At 35.7% G+C, this 21,467-nt stretch overlaps 1 protein-coding gene across 2 annotated transcripts; it reads left to right on the forward strand.

Moving 5' to 3' along the window:
* The first annotated feature begins 10,187 nt into the window (after window positions 1-10,187).
* On the forward strand, window positions 10,188-19,828 carry LOC126972792 (uncharacterized). 2 transcript variants are annotated; one of them, XM_050819844.1, is made up of 7 exons: window positions 10,202-10,237; window positions 10,308-10,509; window positions 10,867-11,095; window positions 11,852-12,088; window positions 12,926-13,258; window positions 14,955-15,089; window positions 18,108-19,828. In XM_050819844.1, the coding sequence occupies exons 2-7, from the start codon at window positions 10,381-10,383 to the stop codon at window positions 18,710-18,712; spliced, it is 1,668 nt and encodes a 555-aa protein (XP_050675801.1). In that variant the 5' UTR covers window positions 10,202-10,237; window positions 10,308-10,380; the 3' UTR covers window positions 18,713-19,828. The 2 variants fall into 2 exon arrangements, with proteins under 2 accessions (XP_050675800.1, XP_050675801.1); XM_050819843.1 differs by having other exon boundaries at window positions 10,188-10,509.
* The last annotated feature ends 1,639 nt before the right edge of the window (window positions 19,829-21,467 follow it).

The following is a 21,467-nucleotide window of genomic DNA, read 5'->3' on the forward strand; positions in this document are numbered from 1 at the left end:
TCCAAGAATAGACCCTTGTGGTACCCCCATACTGAGAGGAGTCCCAGGAGATTTCCTGCGATTCACGTAACCCTTTGATTTCTATTGTTTAAATATGAAATCAACAGATCGAGCGCAGTTACTTTTATGCCATAGTGACTAAGCTTCCTGACCAGTGTTGAATTTTTAACACAATCAAAGGCCTTAGATAAATCACAGAAGATATCAAGTGCATTCTGTGATTCCACCCAGGCATTAAAAATATTTTTCATTAGCACCTGCATCCGTTGTTGAACGTCACTTAGTAAAGCCAAATTGTTTCATAAGAAATAACTTGGTAACGTCTTAGGAAACATGGTGATTATGCGGGTTTAAGACACCATACTGGATAGAAATCATGTAATTTTAATTTAAAAATAATATTACTTGCTTTGTAAAAAAATTGAAAGAATATAAGAATCCCATAACATTTTAAATAATGTGTACGAATGTTAATTATTTTCACTATAATCAGTAATTATTGTAATGAATTGTAAGTCCACAATAAATACTTTTTCATCCTAGATTTTTTTTCTTCTTCTTTTGGCAATAGCATTTACTTTTTGCCAATGACTAATTTAAAAATTGGGAAGCTAATTTAAAAACGGATACGTAAATAAAAATTTCATAAATCTATATATATATATATAGATTTATACTCATCAGTAGAGGTCAGCTAGGATTTTACGAAATTCCACCCGCAATTTTTTTTATATTATGAACAGAGCAACGTCACTGTCGGGGCAGCTAGTACACACATATACAATTACACTTAAGGCAGCAACGCATTAGCGAGGCGCTGCGCAGCGCTGCACTGCGTGGCACTAAGCGTTAAAATATTATTTCAACCATTTTGTATGGAACATGTCGCACCAGAGCGTCGCTACACTGCGCGTCGCGGCAGAGTTGCCTCCGAGAGAATATTTTGACGCGCAGTGCAGCGACGCTACGACACAGCAAGCGGCGCGTCGCTTTAATATGCATACTGTTAATTGTTAAGTTTATAGGATTTCATCTTATTATTTAATTAATTTTACAAAATAAAAATAATTTAATTATTAATTTTATTAGGTACATTTAATAAATTAATAATTTGATTTATATTGAATGCATACCCTTACAAACTAATTTATTTTGTGTATTACAGTCATTGTAAAATACTCAATTGATTGAAAAGAGTGGCCGTTGTGTTTCTTGTATGTTCTTTTTCAATAGCTCAAATTTTTCCGAAACATTATGGTAGATTCGGTTATTTAAAAGAAATATTTATAGTCACGATTCAAAAGCGCTTAGCTTAAGCATAATTGAATAAAGTTTATTTGACTTTGATATCTTTTTTTTTTTCTCTTCCTTATATGTTCTTCTTCTGCACACAACAAGTAAATAATGACCAAATCCTCGTCGCTACCGCTCATCTTGTAATGTTGCTCGCACGCACTGTTGTAGAAATGACGCGAGCTGCCGCTTAGTGCAGTTGTAGTGCGATAGGTACCGTCTAGCGACATGAAGCTACGCGCAGCGCCGCTGTAATGCGTTCCGACCTTTACACAACAAATATTTAAACTTTAGTATGGTTCTGATGGATGAAAGATGACAATATTTTGTAAAATTTACATGGATATATAATTATACAGGATATACAGGTAGGAAAAGGAACATTAAGAGGTATTTGATCATTCAGGAATGAGGAGCGGTCGTATAGAGGATATGAAAAGAAAATGTGATCTACATCATTTTTATCGGATTCACATTCACACATGTCAGTAAATACAATGCCTAAGCCTATACTATAAGATGAACAGGAGTGCAAACATGAATCAAACGCATTCTTATGATAGAAGAACATGCAAACTTATTGCATTTGGCACGGAAAAATTATGGTTTATATGAAATAAGTAGCTGAAGATTAAAATATCTCCTGCCTTTTGATTGACAAGTTTCAGTCCAAAGTATATTCCAGCAATCCTGAATGTGAACTATAAGGAAGAGCACCTAGATCCTGGCAATAAACTTCATAAGGGAAAAAGTCGCCATCGTCCACGGTTTCGTAGCTAGTTGGTCTGCTTTTATATCACCAGGAATGTCCCTATGGCTAGAGATCCATACAAAGAACACAGACAGACCAAAGTGATTGCATTTATTTAATAGATTTCTTATTTCTATGACAACAGAAGAAAAATTTTTAGATTTAAATGGGAACCTTTTGAGAGACCGTAAGGCACTTTTTGAATCAAAGAAAATTATTGTTTTTGGAAGCTAAGTACAATAATATATTCAATAGCCTTAAAAATACCGTCTCATTACCCAGTAAACACCGATGTTTCCGGAGGAAGTTTGATTTTCTGTGATATTTTAAATTGAGCGTGATAGACATTATACATAATAAAGAGTCGATATTTAAAATAATAAAGTAAATTGGGGAAACAGAACTAAAGAACAGATAAAAAAATATAGAGAATTATGTAATAGTAAATTTAAAATGCTTCATTTTCCAGTAGAATTCCATATGTGTAGTTTTGGCTTATGTAATGAAGGGGAACATAAAGATAGACTAGATAAATTTTATAATAGTATTATAAATGTATTTTCAGAAGCGGCTTTTAATAGTTACCATTCCAAAAAATGTAAGTCACCCTCAAAACGGTATGTAGTGGGGTGGAATAAACATGTAAGTGAAGCGCACAGGCAGGCCAGGCTTTTTTTTTCAAAATTGGGCTTGGCACAATAAACCCAGGTCTGGAAATATTTATAATGATATGTGTAATACAAGGAAATAATTTAAAAAGAGATTGAAATGGTGTCAAGATAACAAAGAACAGATAAGAAAGAATATAAGTGCAGAACATCGAGCTGGAAAAAAAATTTGTGGCTTTTAGAAGTCGACTAATAAGTTAAATGTATAGCCTGGCCAGCCTGTAAGTGTGGAGGGTTTATGCGAGAGCAGGGACATAGCCCATTTGTATAATCCAAGGGGGAACACTTCAAAGTGTGTTCTCCCTTGGGTTCTTCTATGGAAGCGCTGAATACTGGGTCCGTCATGTCCGGTGAGCTGTTTAATGTGTCGGCCAAACAAATACCTAATATAATTGCCGAAATGCCACGTGGCAAATCGCTAGGTCATTATGGGCTGAGTATAGAGCATTTGAAGAACGCAGCAGTAAATTTACCCGATCCTGACATTCACTTTGTAAAAATTTCAAAATTCTCATCAGTGAAATATTGACAGTATGTAATTTCAGCATATTTTTTTCTCTTTACTGCCTCATTACATTCGGTATCCCACCAAGGAGCAAAGAGAATTTAAACACTACGTTCAAGAGATCCCGTCTCTTGACTCTTGTGCCATAGAAAATAATGAGAAATGTCGCCTGTATTGTATTGTACTAAATCTTGATACCAACATAATCAACTAATGACGTAATATCATAGCTGCCAATATAATAAACATACAGGGTTGGAATCAACCCATAATTTTTATCGATAATTAACTAATAATATATATATATATATATATATATATATATATATATATATATATATATATATATATATATATATTATAAATTAATATAAATAATATCTAATTTTAAGGTTCTCTTTTGATAATTTTAACTCCACAAACTTAAACAAAATATTACTGGCTCAAAAGAGATGTATAAGAGCTGTGGCTGGATTTAATAAATTACCAAGAGAAATAAGAGAGGAGACAGTGTTACATAGATTTAAATATAAATTATTAACACTATTAAAAAATATTGTTTTTATTGAATATATGAATATTATCAAACGAAGTGGTAACTGGCACCAATACTATTTTTACCAATAATATTATATTGTGTTGTGATTATTTTTACTACATTATCTCTTAGCATTTCATTTATTATTGTAAATGTGTATTGTAGGGTCTTTTAGTAGGCTTTACATTGATAAATTAAATGTATTAGTAATAATTGATTGTGTAAGGTTTATAATATTGAGAAGTGAAACCACAAAAATATTTGCATGTCTGTCAAGACGAAACATGTGCCTGCTCTTAAATTTGTAACAACTTTACTTGTGACTGTTTCTGGAATAATATTATGTGTTCTATCTCGCTCTAAAACTAATGCTATCGCAGTAAGCCGGCCAGAGAGCGCGGTTTGTGTAAACTCGCGTTGAACCTCGATCATACGATGTCAATGAGCATTCAGCACCTACTCTGTCGCTCATTGATTAAAATTGCATGAATAGCGATCGACCCCCGAGTCCCGACGCGTCATTCGAGGACGCTCGGCCTTGCTCTGCGGTTGTGTAACGCGGAGCATATGACTGATCACGTGAGTATATCTACGGTCGTCGAGAGAACGTGATGATGCTCGTACATCGATGAGATGACTACTGGTGATCTGTATGATTCTATGAGTTGATGTACAGTAATATGAAATGGTTCTTATCAGAGCTAATATTACGTTATATAAAATAAAATGTTCTTTTCAGAACGAATCTTTCGGCATACGCTTATTACAGTTATTATGCACGATTAATATTTCTACGATCTATAATGCTACATGCTTAGACATTTGAATTAATTGATATTATTGGTTGTAGGTACAGCTACAGGAGTCCCCTTCAAGTGAAACGCACCGGCAACTTGATGTGTCGGCCTGTCCTTTACATTTTGATAGGCTGGGACGTCAAGTTGTTCGTAGGGTCTGGTAACTTGGTATTTTGGGTATTGGTGGTATGTTTGTTAGGTATGGTATCGGAAAGGTTTTTGGTAACTTGTACAGGTAAAGGTAATGAATATAATGTATTGTTTTCTTCAGTTTCATTTAATAAATATGCAGGTTTTAAACGGTCGATCGATATGTTTGTTTGTCGACCTGGTAACTGAATGGTATAAACTTTACCGCTTCGTTTGATAACACGGTACGGTCCTTCATATGGTCTGTAATGGTGGTTTTACTGAATCTATTCTAATAAACACATGACTGCATGTATGTAAGTCTTGATGAACAAATATGTGTTTGTTATTACGATGTGAAGTAGGTGAGTGTGGTTTATTAGCTGCCATATGGGTACGTAATTTATCAACGTAGGTATGATCCAATGAGGTAGATGATGTTTGTGTGTTTATGTCGAAGAAATCACTTGGTAGACGAAGGTTATAGCCGTATGTTAGTTCGGCGGCGCTAACGCCTGTGTCTGGTCGTAGAACTGCGCGCAGGCCTAATAATACGGTTGGTAGTTCATTGACCCATGCACAGGTGTTCGTTAACCTTGAACGAAGCGCTGTCTTCAAGCAACGATGAAAGCGTTCTACCTTTCCGTTACTCTTTGGGTTATAGCTACTTCGTATCCGTTTAACTCCCATAGTTTTCATGAGGTTGGTCAACAAGAGAGCTTTCGAATTGTCGACCTTGATCGCTTGTTAGTGTCGCTGGGCATTCAAATCTTGAGATCCAGTGATTGTATATGATATCTGCAATTGTCTCGGCTGTAATATTGTCGCTAGGGATTGCCTCAGGCCAACCAGTATGTCTGTCGATCATTTTTATCAGATAACGATGTCCTTGAGCAGAGGTAGGTAGAGGTCCAACAATATCTATGTGTATATGCTGAAAACGATCGCTTGCGTCAAAACATTGAATTTTGCTGACTGTGTGGCGTTGTATTTTACTTTTCTGACAATTTATACAAGTTTTACTCCACTTCCCGATGTCGATATTCATTGATGGCCAAAAGAATTTTTGAGATATTAATTTACGTGATGTTCGTATTCCTGGGTGAGTAATATTAAAAATTTGTTTGCAGAATTCTGTAGGTATGTAAGGACGTAAATGACTTGTTGATGTTTCGCAATATAATTCTAGGTTCGTGTTAGGTACATTTATTTTCTTGAAGGTTAAGTTTGGTTGTTTAATGAGTTGTGTTATGCTGCCGTATCTTGTGCGTTTGATAATTCGCTGTAGTCGATCGTAGGTGATACGGTTATTGTTTCTATGCGACTTAATGCGTATAATAATAATATTGTTTTTTCCACTGATGTGTCGAATATCGGTTGTGAATTCACTGATGAATAATAATTGGCGCGTTCGGCGTGGCGTTTCGTTTGCAGTATGTGTTTAATTCATAGCGAATGTGAGGGGTTTGTGGTCTGTGAATATAATTAATTCGTCCTTCAAACTTAATTAATTAATAATAATTAACTAGTCCTTCAAACATCTTACGGAAATGTTTCACTGACTTATAGACGGCTGAGAGTTCTCTGTCATACGCTGAGTATTTCTTCTCCGCCTCTGAGAATTTCTTTGAAAAGTAACCGAGTGGTTGCCAATTATTTTCGATGTATTGTTGTAGGACGGCACCTATTGCATTGTCAGACGCATTGCAGAATATTGCGATAAGGGCATCATGTGATGGGTGAGTAAGGTAGCTTTGGATATACTATTCTTGCACTCTTCGAATGATTGTGATGCTTCGTCGGTCCATTCAATTATTGTTTTATCACGTTTCTTGACATGGTGTAGGTAAGCGTTTAGCGGAGCTTGTATTGATGCAGCATTCGGTCTGTGGTCGCGATAGAAATTTAACATGCCTAGAAATCGTCTTAAACCTTCTATAGTTTTCGGTTTTGAATATTCGGTAATGGCTTTAATCTTCTCTTCTGGTGGCTGTATACCATTTTTTGATACGATGTATCCAAGAAATTTGACTTCCGTTTGGCCTAAGTTACACTTCGCGGGGTTGATAGTGAAACCGTTTTCTTCCAATCTTCTAAGAACTGTTCTTAGGTGATCGCGATGCTCAGTCTCGTTTGCTGAGGCTGAGCATCGCGATCATTCATGAGCAAATCGTCGATGAATGGGAAAACGTAGTCTAATCCACGGAGCACTTCGTGAATAAATCGCTGAAATGTTTGTCCCGCATTCTTCAGACCAGGACACATGCGAGGAAATTCGAATAAACCCATTGGTGTGATGAAAGCTGTTTTATGTCCTGTTCCCTGGTCTTCAATTGTTGGTAAGCGTGGTTGAGGTCGATTGTGGAGAATATTGTTTTGCCAGACAGATGATGGGTGAAGTCCTTTACTCTCGGCACTGGATAACGATCGGGTTTGGTTATGCTGTTCAATCGTCTATAATAACCGCATACCCGTATATCGCCATTCTTCTTAGGTAATATATGGAGTGGTGAAGACCATGGACTTTTACTCGGTCTGCAGAGTCATTGTTGCATCATGTTTTCGAATTCTTTCTTCACTATTTCATAACGATGAGGTGGAATGGGACGAGCATGGCAATGTAATGGAGGTCCTTGTGTTTCAATATAATGTTCCACGTTAATTTTTGGCGATAATGCCATTGATATTAATCTCGTGGTACCGGGGAAGTCGGCGAGTATCGCGTGGTACGGGCCCTGTATATTGATACTTCGTACTGTGGGTGAGGTCATTGACATTAGTGGCGCGTTGATTTTAAGATTTGTGACGGCATAAATTAATCTTCGATTTTTAAGTCTACGATAAGTTGATGGTGGTTGAGAAAATCGGCACCTAATATTGGTTTCGAGACGTCAGCTACAATAAACTTCCACTTGAATGGTCGACGGAGGTTGAGATCGAGTTCTGTTTTCTCACCATAAGTTGAAATTGTTGTGTTGTTTGCACGCTACAATTTAAATGGTAGAGGCGTTGCTTTCAGGCCTAGTTCTCTTGGTAGGATGGATATATTAGCACCGGTATCTACTAAGAATGACATCTTTGTTTTCTTGTCTGTGACAAAAAGGCGGTATGAAGTGTGAAGGACGCCGGGTTCCGCCGCAGCTTACGTCCGTTCTAGTTTCCCGATGGCTCTTTCTTGAAGCTGCAGGGCGTAGTACAACGTTGTGCTTCACTACCAAATCGGCGATGGTACAGTAAAGTGTTAGTGAGCTATTGAGTGTGCGGGAACGGTGTTGTGACGAAGTTCTATTGCGAGATGACGAGTGAAATCGGTGGTGATGATAGTGTTGAGATGGCCTTAACTTGAGTTCGACTTCTAGTGATAGTTTTCGTATCTCGTTAATAAGGAATTGTGTGTGATCTACCTGATTTGACGTCGATGATTCTGGACCTGATGCTGGTGGCTGGCTGGAGACGGCTGATGGCTGGCTGGCTGCTCCCTCCTGGATTTACTCCATCATCGTGTCAGCAAGGAACGCTAGTTCCACCAGCGTGGACTTCGCGCTGAATGACTCGCTGACGGCGAGCACGGAGCGGACGTGGGCTGGCAGCAGCTTACACCACATCATGCGGAGGGTGGAGTCGGTAACCTTGTCCCTTGCAAGGCTACGCATGCGTCGCAGTAGCTGTGAAGGCTTCTGGTCTCCGAGCTCCATCTCGGCGAGTAGCTTCTGGAACTTGCGGCTGTCGGATTCTTCATACACCGATATGAGACGTTCCTTGATTGCTGAATATTTTTGTCTCTCGGTATGTTAAATAGGATGTCGGAGATTTGTTCGATGTCAGCCTTCTCTAATTGGATGAGCACCATCTGTGTCAGCTGGGCTTGACTCCTCTCGAGATCATCGGTGGCGGCTTCAAAGCTGTGATACCACAATCTTGGATTTTCCCGCCAAAATGGTGGTATGCGCATCGACAGTGAAATGGTGGAGATTTCTGTCGCGGTGGGCGCTGGGAGTGGCTGAGCCTGGTTTGTGTCTTCCATTTCTTCGTCGGGTTGATATTCCTTGAGCAGAGATTCGTCAAACAGGAATTCGTCGTTTCTGCGAGCTGGTGGAGCTGTTCTTCGATGTGTAGCTGGCCAGAGGATCGGTGATCTTCTGTTCTGGCTTCCTTACGTCGGCGTTCTTGTTCGGGTTTATTCCGTCGGTGTTCTTGTTCGGGTTCCTTCCATCGGTGTTATTGTTCGGGTTCCTTCCGTCGGTGTTCTTGTTCGGGTTCCTTCCGATGGTGTTCTTGTTCGGGGTCCTTCCGTCGGTGTTCTTGTTCGGGGTCACCAATTTAGAGACTGACTTACAATTGTTACTTAAAAAATATTTACAAGTTCAGAAAATACAAACCAATACTAAAGCTTACATTTTAACCAATAGTAAAACGTTTCATTCAATAAGAATTGAGAATAATATTATGTGTTCTATCTCGCTCTTAAACTAATGCTATCGCAGTAAGCCGGCCAGAGAGCGCGGTTTGTGTAAACTCGCGTCGAACCTCGATCATACGATGTCAATGAGCATTCAGCACCTACTCTGTCGCTCATTGATTAAAATTGCATGAATAGCGATCGACCCCCGAGTCCCGACGCGTCATTCGAGGATGCTCGGCCTTGCTGTGCGGTTGTGTAACGCGGAGCATATGACTGATCACGTGAGTATATCAGCGGTCGTCGAGAGAACGTGACGATGCTCGTACATCGGACTACTGGTGATCTGTATGATTCTATGAGTTGATGTACAGCAATATGAAATGGTTCTTATCAGAGCTAATATTACGTTATATAAAATAAAATGTTCTTTTCAGAACGAATCTTTCGGCATACGCTTATTACAGTAATTATTATGCACGATTAATATTTCTACGATCTATAATGCTACGAAGGTATTACTTTACAAGTTAGATATTAGACATGTAGTGAATATGTAGCGTGTATGATGTATCGATGACGTAATCAACATACTTACTTGCAACATCGTGGGATAGGTAGCGCGTAGGTGCTCTAACTAGTCTGTTGCATACTGTGTACTGCGTATGGTGTTTGTGTAAATAAATAACCTGTTCTCGATTGGCATCACACAACTGACTTTTACTTGCATTCCTAAATAGCCTTCTGATCTCTAAAGAACAATAGTGATAGTGCAGATGAAGAGAGTGACTCCTACAGACATTTGTATTAATTGATATTATTGGTTGTAGGTACAGCTAACTACTAAAATATATACAAACTAAAGCTTATCTGACCAAAATATCTCAAAATTTACATGAAATTCAAAATAAAATGTTAAATTATCAAAAAGTACGTGCGACCGATCTTAGGTTTCCCGCCCTTTTTTCTGTTTTCACTCTAACTTATTAGTGTTATTCTCATCCTAGATTACTGGTTATTGCTGTGAGCAACAATACTCTATTACGACTACTTCTTTTTCTGTGGTACTTTTGACTTTTTGGGTTGACATTAACCTGTTGAAAAGGGAGCCATATTGTTTTAGCTAGACGTAGGAACTTACGATTTTTAGTGGGACGGTAAACAATACTGCGCAATTTTTATTTTTTTGGTTTATATTAATTATATTAGTCATTAACAATGTTTTAGCATTAAAATCGGAGATGATCAAAAATGGATACGCTATAATTTACTTTTAAATACCTAGTATTAAAAGTGCATTATGGAATCTTTGTTTACTATATTGTTTTGCTTGCATATGGTTAAAAATTCTGTTTCCCTTGATCAGTCAAACTTACGTTACCAATTATGTGAAAACAATACAAAATTATCGCGCAGTTGTACTACCCAGGTGAGTGTAATTATCTTGGCGGCCATATATTATATTACCTGGTTACTGGTTGGCTATATTGATTTATCGATTTTACTTAGCCTTGAATAGTGTAGGGAAAATAATTGCATCTCAGGTAAAAACTTCAGTTGCATTACAATTCAAGATAAATTGACCGTGCTACATTTTTATGACAATTATTTATCCCAATTCTTTGTGTTCTGTCAATTGTGAAATTTAATCCATGTTATTGACTAGTGAAGTACCTGTCTAAAATACTTTTTCCTGTTATTTTTGTACCAGTTATTGTAATAGCTGCAGCCTTGTAAGCCAACTAACTTCAAAAAGGAGAAGGTGTTCAGTCTGTGTATTTTTTAGATACTAGGCACCGGTCATTCAGACAATGAAACTTGTAAAGTGGAGTATATTGCACCAAATAGCTCGAGTTGCAGTGAGTTTCGACCCATTGATGATACAAACAATGCACAAATTGGTGGTGTCAGTTTGAGTCCCTATATCCTGCCAGTGGAGCATCATGATGATCACTCTTTCTATTCTGTTAATTATACAGTTCTCAACATTACATTTAGGAATATCAAGTGGAAAAGTAAGTTTCTAGTTAAAAATTATAAAGAATATTGTGTGAAACCATTACTGGTAGCCATAAGTAATTTAATAACTAAAATGTGTGTGAACAACAAATTTCATTGAGTAGATTAGTAAAGTTATAATTGAATTAATTCATATAGTTATATTGTTTTTTATGTAGTGCCTCCACCATGAGGTACGACTCTCTGGTTAATAGAATAAAGTTTAAACTTGTTGTTTTACTCAAATTCATTAGTTCCCCAAAACCTTAATGTCTCTAGAGTTAAGAAACAACAGTAAAACTTGTTTCACTTAAATTACTTGCTACTCAACTAAAACACTAGCTTAGTCCAAAAGAACCTTAAGGGAAAAACATTTAAAGGAAATAAGAATAAGTTTTTATATCATAGCTGCAGAATTAAGAATTATTAATAAGCATCTGATGTAGTAGACCATAATGTGGAATGAGCTTCCTTGTGCGGTGTTTCCGGGACGATACGACATGGGTACCTTCAAAAAAAGTGCGTACACCTTAAAGGCCATCAACGATCCTGTGATTCCTCTGGTGTTGCAAGAGATTGTGGGCGGCGGTGATCACTTAACAACAGGTGACCCGTACGCTCGTTTGTCCTTTTCCATAAAAAAAAGGGTAAATTCTAACACATAAGTAACTTTCTTATATTGACTGTGTATTGTAGTATTTTTACTATAGCATTAACATTTAATTTTATACACTGTTTGTTAATTTGACTGACTGACTTGAACAAATTTTCAGCCATGAAGTTTCGCTTTCAAAAATACAATAATATCCAGGAGAGTCACTGTAGGAATATAGTAATATCTAATGATGTGAAGATAAATGATGAATCAGTGCTGTATTATGATTGTTATTGGTCGCTTACTGATGCAAACTACAATGGACAGGGTCTGATGCTTGACTTTGAGGCTTCTGATGATGTGATTGTTAACAGAGGACAATATTTGTTTAATATTCCATCTGCTCAGATGCTTAGTAAGTGTACATTATTTAATGCTATTTAGTTGAAATACATTACAGTATTTGATTTTTTGTATTTTAATTTATCAATGTTATTCAAAGGGGGTTTGTGTTCAATATTGTCTAAAACAAGGTTCATGATATTTTTACAGCTCAACTTAATTATCTCATCTTTGTGACTTCTCATTCACACTTTGTATGACTACTTAAAATAACTGCAAATTAAACCAAATAACACTGGTTGTCCCTCATGACTCTGTGCTATCTATCCTATATAATGCTTCTTATGCATAGCAATTATTATGTTGCAAATTAGCAGTAATCATTGCTATGCACAGGGTTTGCCCTTACAGCAGAGCTAGCATCTCCCTTGTCTTTGTCAATTTGTCTCAGAAAGGAGCCTGCAAAATTTTGTACTATAGTTTAGTTGTAAACCTAAGATGACAAAAGAAGACATAATTTTTCACAGCTAAAGTCTCCCATTGTGGTATTCCCATTCATTCGAGATCACCTCTCCAAAGCCTGTATAGGCATACTCATATATCATACAATGTTCTGTTCCATGGATACATGAAAGAGAAGGCTAATCTAGCCTCTAAAAAGCATGTTATAATCATTAAGGCGCTACAGTACTTGACTACAGGCCACCACACTTGCATTTTGCGCAGGTGCCACCACATTACAACGTGTGAACCTCTCACCCGTAATATATAAAAATATATACTTAAAAGGATACCAGTTCCTCATATTTAAATTTTAATGTTGTGTCAAGAAAATACAAAGTAGGAGGAAATATATAAAAATATTTTTATTTTCATAATAATTATTTCTTAAAACTATTATTATTTTCAGGTCCTACAATTAGTGCAAAAGACTGGAAGCCATTTATATATGTTGAGATATTTAAATCCTCTATGACACTCCACATCATGCCACCCCCGAGTCATCTCACAATTACAACATACCAAGTAGATGTGATGAAGATGTGTGGTAATACAAGTAAATGCCATAATGTTGTCAAAACGAAAATGATTGAGCTGAAGAACACCTCCGAGGAGGTGACTTATGACCACAGTCTACTGATTCAATCAGGATCTTACTATTTTGTAGTAACACCAATAGATGACAAATGTAAAACAGGTGTCTATGCATGCCAGTATGTGGAGAGCCCCCGGATGTATATAAGTATGTACTTATATTTACTATATTTTTAAATTTTTGGTACTACATCAACAATTAAAGCTTGTTGTACTTTATCCGTGTCAGGTGCGTTCTTGTAAGGTAGGCACTGTGGATGTAACTAGTCGTAGTTGAGCTTTGGAATATGAAAAAAATTGCTTACCGTAGGAATATGCTAGATACTAAATCTAGCGTAATGAAAAATTGTATGTGTGGGTGTTAAATAGAAGTTAGGTTATAAGATATATTTAGTTTGGCATAAAAGGCATTTATTTTCTCAAAATTGATTCCTTTAGAATTCTTTTTGATGTCATTTCTTATACTTCTAGATACTACTACATTTGATTTGATTCATGTAAAACAGAGTTTTATTTTATTAAATACAGATAAGTTTTACATAACGAATATGACTATGAAATAATTAGGTAAGTACTAACCTAAAACAGAGAATCGACAATTAAATTAAAGCAAATTCACAAACTCAGCTGAGTTTTAAAGAAGTTATAAAAAAACATTTGATATTTAATTATCCGTAACTATTCAATTCTAACAAAAAAAAAAATACGTTTTTACATTCTCCCCACTGGTGGCTCAAACACTGGATGTGGCACTGCCTAATTGCCTATATGATATACACACTCCTGTTCCATGTTCCAATTCTAATGATCCAATTCATTTCATCTATTTTTGTCATTTCACTTCTAAAAAAAACCAAACCACATCCTTAGATGAAGAGAGTCATTAATGGATGGTTTAATTTAACTTCATTTAAAATGCCATAATTTTCTGAGGATTTTTCAATAAAATATGTAACTATAATTTCTGACAAATCAGACTTCTTATTTGGAATACCAATTTGAACCTCTACAGAAAACGACCACTTAAGAGTCTTTTTCACTTTTATTGTCTTTTGATACTCGTTTTCAATTAATTCATAAAAATTATACCTACCTTTTTGATTATGCCAGGTCATTAAAATATTGTGTTTTGTCATACTGATTTCAGTATCAATGATATGGTATGGTTTTGCTTCCAATAAGAATGAATCACCCATCATACCTGCACTTATTTACATGCATTACTATACAAAAATAGAAAAAAGAGTGTCAGAAAGAGACAATAGATGGACCGTGAAACCGTTTTTAAACAATTTAGTGTCCATTAGTCTCTTGTCAAATTGGACCGCGTTTTAATTTTAGTACCTATTTCGTTTGTAATTTATACTGTGTTTTAACTTTTACTTTCGTGGTGTTTATTTTAGTAGAACATATTCACTAAAATATTTTGTATTACATCTTATATTAAACACTGTAAACACTATTTTCTAAATATTATATCAATTTTAAAAAATATGTGTTAGATACTAAAATATTGTATACGTGAATATGACGCCGTTTATCAATATTTGTCATAGGGATTGACTAAAAGCAAAATACTACACACTTCACTAACACATCTGTAAAACTACTTAAAATTTGTCTCGCCGTAATGAGAAGAGTGTATGTCTATAATGGTAGTATACTAAGTTTATGATTTAAACATATTTACGTGACTGAGGAATTAATTGAAAATAAAATTACGTAGGGAAATCCAACAGTACTTTCTATAGACTCGTATTGTATAACAAAATTTTCTTAACTACATTAGTATGTCTTGGTCTATAAATCTCTGATAAGACACTTAATCAGCATTTTTTTTTCAGACCCTGATGATAGTGAACCATTAACCACACAAATATGCATTGCAAGTTTAGCAGCAATTATTCTAAGCATTGTTTTTGTTTATTATGTTGCTTTGGTAATTGTGAGGAGGTATTGGTGCAGAGAATTTGGACATGGTATGTATGAGTTTTCCTTTTCAAGTTTTCAAATTATGTTCGTATTAATTTTATTGAGAATCTTAAGAGTGTCAACTTTTAATGTCAGACACAATAGAGATGTGATGCCTGCTTTCAAAATGACAGACACATGATCATAGCCCTCTTCAATACGTGATTTTAACCAGCCACTTAATGTTAAAAACATGTGTTTCAAATAGGTTGAGATGCTAACATAAAGGTTCCGAACAAGTAAAGAGAATCTCCAGAATAATATATTAAGCAAGAAACATTCCCAGTGAAATCCATTGACGAAACCATGCGTATTGGCGAGCAGGTTTTAGGCCACGTTTCCACCTGCAAGAAAACTCGCGGAAGTCTTGCATGAGTTACGTGCAATATTGTTTACATGTCGTACTAATTCCTGCAATTTATTTCTGCTATAAATATCTTGCGAGAAGCTCGCAGATTATACTATCGCAACTTATCGCGGAAGTATTTACACACGAGATCTTACGAGTGCCGCGATCGGAACTATCGCAATTTATTCTATTCTATACTGTGAAAACATGCCGCCAAGACGCGCACGTGTAGCAGCTGCATTAATAATTTTAGAAAAAGAGATCAATTTGGGTTCGAGAATGGATTTCTGGTAGACGAAGCTGGTGCTTACCATAATTTATTACGTGAAATACAACTGGAAGATGTTCAACATTATTTCAATTTTATTCGTATGACCGCAGTTGATTTAGAAGTGTTATTACCACGGACGAGTAAAAATAGAAGGACTCCGCGCCGTGATATTAGCAAGTGAAGCACCGTTATGCTAGTGTGTGTGCGGTTACGGGGGATACTAGTTACGCAATTTTTTCTCCCTTAAATAATCATATATGGCCACAAATACTTATATAGTATCGTTTTTACACTTTTTAACAACGCACGACCGCATTTTTAAAATATTTTATTGAGACGCAAACTTATATTTACAGACGATGATAATTCTCATAATGGCTGCCTATCGGCCTGTAGTAGTGTAAGTGTGTGCATGGGGCTATGTATTTACACTTTAATCGGCTTGTTTTGGAACTACACTGTTATGTAAGGTGACACGGAGTCCTTATTTTTTTACTAGTCCGACATAAGACACACACTTCAGAGATTCGATATCACCCAGGGAAAAAGGGACTCGTTTTGACGCTGCGATTTTTGGGAGTTCATTCTCAGTTGTAGATAATTATTTTACGACGGAATTAAGCACAAAGCTTTTTTTAATTCGGTTTTTATAATCCGCATGCCGGTTGTCCCACATTATTTACATTATGAGTGCAACACTGCAACCGCCTTGTGATTGCACTCATAAAATCCTATTAACTTTATAGTTTCTTCACGTCTCGTGAATTCGTGAATTCAACCGAATAAAGTATATATTCACAATCACGAATTTGTCGTTGACTCGTTATTTTCAATTTACATAAAAACACAAGCCGTGCGGGCGATACTTGCTGCGAGATATCAGACATACGAAACTAGACCGATAAGCAGAGAGATCTGTCGCGAGTCGATGCACATGTTTAGACATGCTTTCGCAACTACTTGCAGGAAGCGCTTGACAAATTGTCGCGACAGCACTTGCAACGGGGTTTACACTTGCAAGCTGCTGTCAGACACTGTCGGACATTTCTCGCGGAAGTTGCGGAAGTCTTGCAGGTGGAAACACGGCCTTGTTTCCTGCCACGCAACTTTCAACTATTTCTTACACGATCGTTTTATTACCTACAACTTTGCTATTTTCCATAGGACGTTTACGAATCCGACAAAAATAAGATAATTTTCGGTAGAGTTTGTGATGAAATGAAACTAATTCTAACAAAACTAAAAATTGCCACAAATAGATTACTTCTTTATCTCCAATTAGCGGGAAATTTTTGCTTTGAAATTTTGATATTTTATGTCGTAAAAACGATTATCCGTTACCTCTTCACACAAAATTGACGAAATGGGGCTTCATTCAGGATCAGTTTTCTGCTACTGCTTACATTATCTTGTCTCTTAAAAATTACGTAAGGAATGCAGATATAATATTTTCAAAAACACGGGAAATAAATTAATGAATATGTTATAAATAATCTCAGAAAAAAATATAAATGAATCGTCTAAAATTCATATATTTTTCTGAAAAGCATGAGCTTTAAAGTGTGGTATTAAGGGTTATTTTATTTTGTCACTCCGTACGCATTGCACAGAAAGATCTATCGAAACAACGTCAGTCCGCGCTCGGCCGCCGTCGTGGGTAGACACTGTGTCAGTTGTAAGCAGCAGCTCGTACTGGAAAAGATCGCTGTACGAACATGAATATTTTGTATAAGCTCTACAATACTGTCTTTGATACTTTACATATTTTGTAAGCAGTCAGATTTTCTAAAAATTATGTTTCTTATTTTTTTGTAGAATTAGTGATTTTTAAGTTCATCCCTAAATATAAGGTCTATATTAAATCGACATCGGGTTAAAATCGAAATCCAAGATGGCGTCTATGAAATTTACCAACTTCTCTTCATGGGTGTCATTTTCATGGTTTTCGGGGTCAACAATAACGAATATCGGGTCAAAATCGAAATCCAAGATAGCGCCTATGAAATTTACCAACTTCTCTTCATGGGTGTCATTTTCATGGTTTTCGGGGTCAACAATAACGAATATCGGGTCAAAATCCAAGATGGCGCCTATGAAATTTACCAACTTCTCTTCATGGTTTTCGGGGTCAAGAATAACGAATTTTATCTTTCCTCCATTTTTGTTATATTCTTTTCCTTTTCCAATCTGTTTCATCCTACTATTATTTTTTTGTCATTTTTTATCATTTTCAAAGGCTTCAGCTCTGGTCTCTAAGTAGAAACATAAAAGCAGGAGTTCCCCAAGGCTAGATTGATCTTTAACATTTTGATATTTCTTCCGCCTGCCGTGCTTGCTATATCCTAAAAATATTTAAAGTAGGTACCCATAATATTACGTTATAATATATTTTTAAAATCTTTTCAGAACTAATTCCACCACCAAGAATTCTTATTGTATATCCAACTGCAAACAGGCTTCATGCAGAATGTGTGGCGTCTTTAGTCTCGTATCTCCGAGCTGAGTATGGATTCGATATTTCATATGATGGAGATATCAAAAATACCTCTCATGGAGACCCATATGTGTGGGCCGAGGAAGCATTCCAGTTGGCTACCCACTTAGTGTATATAGTGGGGCCAGCTGAAAACACTAATCTATACAACAACATTTATGATAAGCCAATTATTACCGCTCACAAAGATGTTGATAATGTAATACTGTCCCGGCTGCGTCAGTCCAGAGGTAAACGTGTTCGAAAGGAAGTCATGAATATTTTCTTTGAACACTCTGATGGTGAAATACCAATAGAAACGAAGCAGGATAAACACTTCTTCCTAATAAAAGATTGGCAAAAGTTCATAAATCATTTATCTAAGAATTTGCCACCTAAGACACAGATTATGCGAACTGAGAAGGGCAAGTGCTTTTTGGAGGATTTGTCGAGAGCCAAGAAATTGTTGAGCAATTGTAGGGGCGAGCATGTTGTTAAATTTGATAAAGGTTGCTATGAAAAGAAGACCGTTGTGTGAAATATTGTGGAGTAAAGTATGGGCATTCTGTCACACCGGCACAGTTGTGTGCTGGGAGGAACAAATAATGGTTGTCACCCTTTTGATGGCGAAATATATTATCTACGCGATAACAAACTAGGCTACTCTCTTCAAAATCTATATTTGTTCATAGACATGGGCTCAGTGATAAAAAGAGTCAATATACTCGTATACTATGTTCTATATATGAAATTTGTTGTTTATGGTAAAAATAGTTTGTATACATTTAGATTTTTATAATTAAATTTATCATTGTCAATAACTGTGAGATCTATGCTTTAAATAGAATTTTTTACAAATAATATCATTGTAGTTTACAGTAACTAAGTGTTCTACACAGTCAGCAGTACTTTTTCATTAAGATTTTGCTATAAAGGATGTAAAGTTATAAAATAAATTTTCAAATTATATTTACAAAAATATTTTTCCAGTAAAGAATATTAATTCTTGCCCATCCACCAAAAAGAACTTGTCATAATATGATAAATGTGTTCAAGACTTATGCAGTCAACTACATATCTATTCTTTAGAAGTGTTTAGCTATATTCTCAGCATATACTATTTAAGGAAATTTGTTATTACTTTATCTTTCCTTAAATTTTTAACATTATATAATTCGTTAAATTTTTTAATAACTATCCGCACTAATGACTATATGATCAAGAGTTGAAGAAAAAAATAGAAAAATTGAGTGGCTGTTAGATTGCGGGACAATCTAATCTACATTACTGATATACATTAATAAAATTTTTGTAAAAGTAATATTTTTCTATGAACTATGGTTAAAGCATCTGTTAAAAATGTCCGTTACCCTTTGGTATTTACAATAATGTGTAGTAATTTTATTCTTGGTCATAATTGTGACTGTATTTATTTGATAATTACATATTATTAAAATAAAAGTTAACATTGAGCTGTCCTGGAGTATATTTGTAAACTTTATGTATTTTCTTCGTGAGTTCGTTAATAATATAATAATTGTTGATCTCAGAACTGTTGATGTTTCGTGTGACGTGTTCTCTTGTTATACAGGACTTCAGCTCAATAGGTATATTATACTTGTCATGTATTTTTGTATTAAATGTTAAAATATTATGTTATGAGTCTTTATTTGTAACTACTTAAATACCTGATATATGAGTCTTAAAAGAAATGATTGTCCTGCGGAATTTCAGATAAGTAGTCAGCCTTAAACCCATAATAGTTCAAGATCCCACTGCTCGATTCTGCCGGTACGTGTTTTTTTGATAAACTAAGTTTAAATAAACGTTAAGGGAATATACAATGTATTAGTTGCCTATACAAGTTTGGCTGCTAGTACCTGTAATTTATTTTAGTTGAATTAATTTTCTGATGTACCTATATGTTTCTTTTGATAAATTATATCATTTTAGTACGTAAAGAATGAATAAAAATATGGTTATAAGTTCTCAGCACAGCAACATTTTTGTTGATAATTTGTAATCATCTATTTTTTTTTAATTTTAATACAAAATTATATTTACTATATACCATGGTTGCCAGTTAAGAAATGGCCGCAAGCAGAGGCTGCCATGATTTTAATAAACGATTCTCACTCCAGTTAAGTGTGAGCAAGAATATGTTTTTAATCAATTTTACGTAATATTAAAGGAAATTATGTAAGGAGTTGAAAATAAAGTGGTTGCCAGCTCTCAATCAGCCGCAACGTTAGGGCTGCCAGGTCTAAACAGGTATTACATTGTTAATTATTATTTTATAGTCATCTGTTTTTTTTAAATGTACACAAATTAAAGTTTTATGTTTAATAATTTTCAGTAAGCTTCGACGTGTCGTAGCGAACGGTCGATTCTATTCTGTTCTATTCTTTATTCTTGTCACGTTTCAGTAGAACAACAAGCTTAGAGTGTGTCATTTGATCGGTGTAAACGAATTTACAAGTGATTATAGTAATGACCGGTGCCCAGAATCAAACAGATTTATTTTCTTATTATACCTGAAACAAATATACATGCTGTTAGATTATAATGGACAAACACTGATAATTACTTATATAAAACATTTATTGTGTTATAACTTAATATTATTTTGTTTAATATAGTTACATAAAGTATTTACAAAAGGAGGGAAACAAAGGTGAGGAGGCATTTCATGGAGGTGGGGTGGGGGATTTCAGGAGGTATAAAGTTGTACAAGGAAGACTTCATTAAAGGGCAATTAAAGAATAAATGGTCTACATTTCCCTCATCAAGTCCACAGTCACATAGAGAATGCTCTCTAATTATTAATTTGGCTAGGAATACTGGAGTGCTAGGAATCTAAATTTCGAGAACCACGGTTTTAAAGGGATTACAGGTTGTATATCACCATAAAAGACGCCTTTAGAAGTTTTGGAAACCTGCCAGATGTTTCACCACCTCTCAAACATATTTATTTTCAAGGTGGAGGTGGCGAGTAATGAATGGGGAAAACCTTCAAACTATATTACATAATATAAGTGCCAAAGTAGGTCATCAATTCGACCTTAAGGACATCGATCACATACACCGTGTGCGTCGTTTTGATATGAAATCAGTTAAAAACGGTCAGGCTCCCGTCCCCGCGATATTGGTGAAGTTCACGAGGCGCTTTTGCAAAGACCAGTTCCTGTCGGCGGTACGTGCGCGGCGTGCCCTCACCACCGCGGACCGGCAGTAGCCGGTCCTGCCACGAGCATCTACGTCGGGGATCACCTTACATCCGAGAATAAACTATT

Source organism: Leptidea sinapis, chromosome 27 (genome assembly GCF_905404315.1).
Source record: "Leptidea sinapis chromosome 27, ilLepSina1.1, whole genome shotgun sequence".
NCBI lineage: Eukaryota > Metazoa > Arthropoda > Insecta > Lepidoptera > Pieridae > Leptidea > Leptidea sinapis.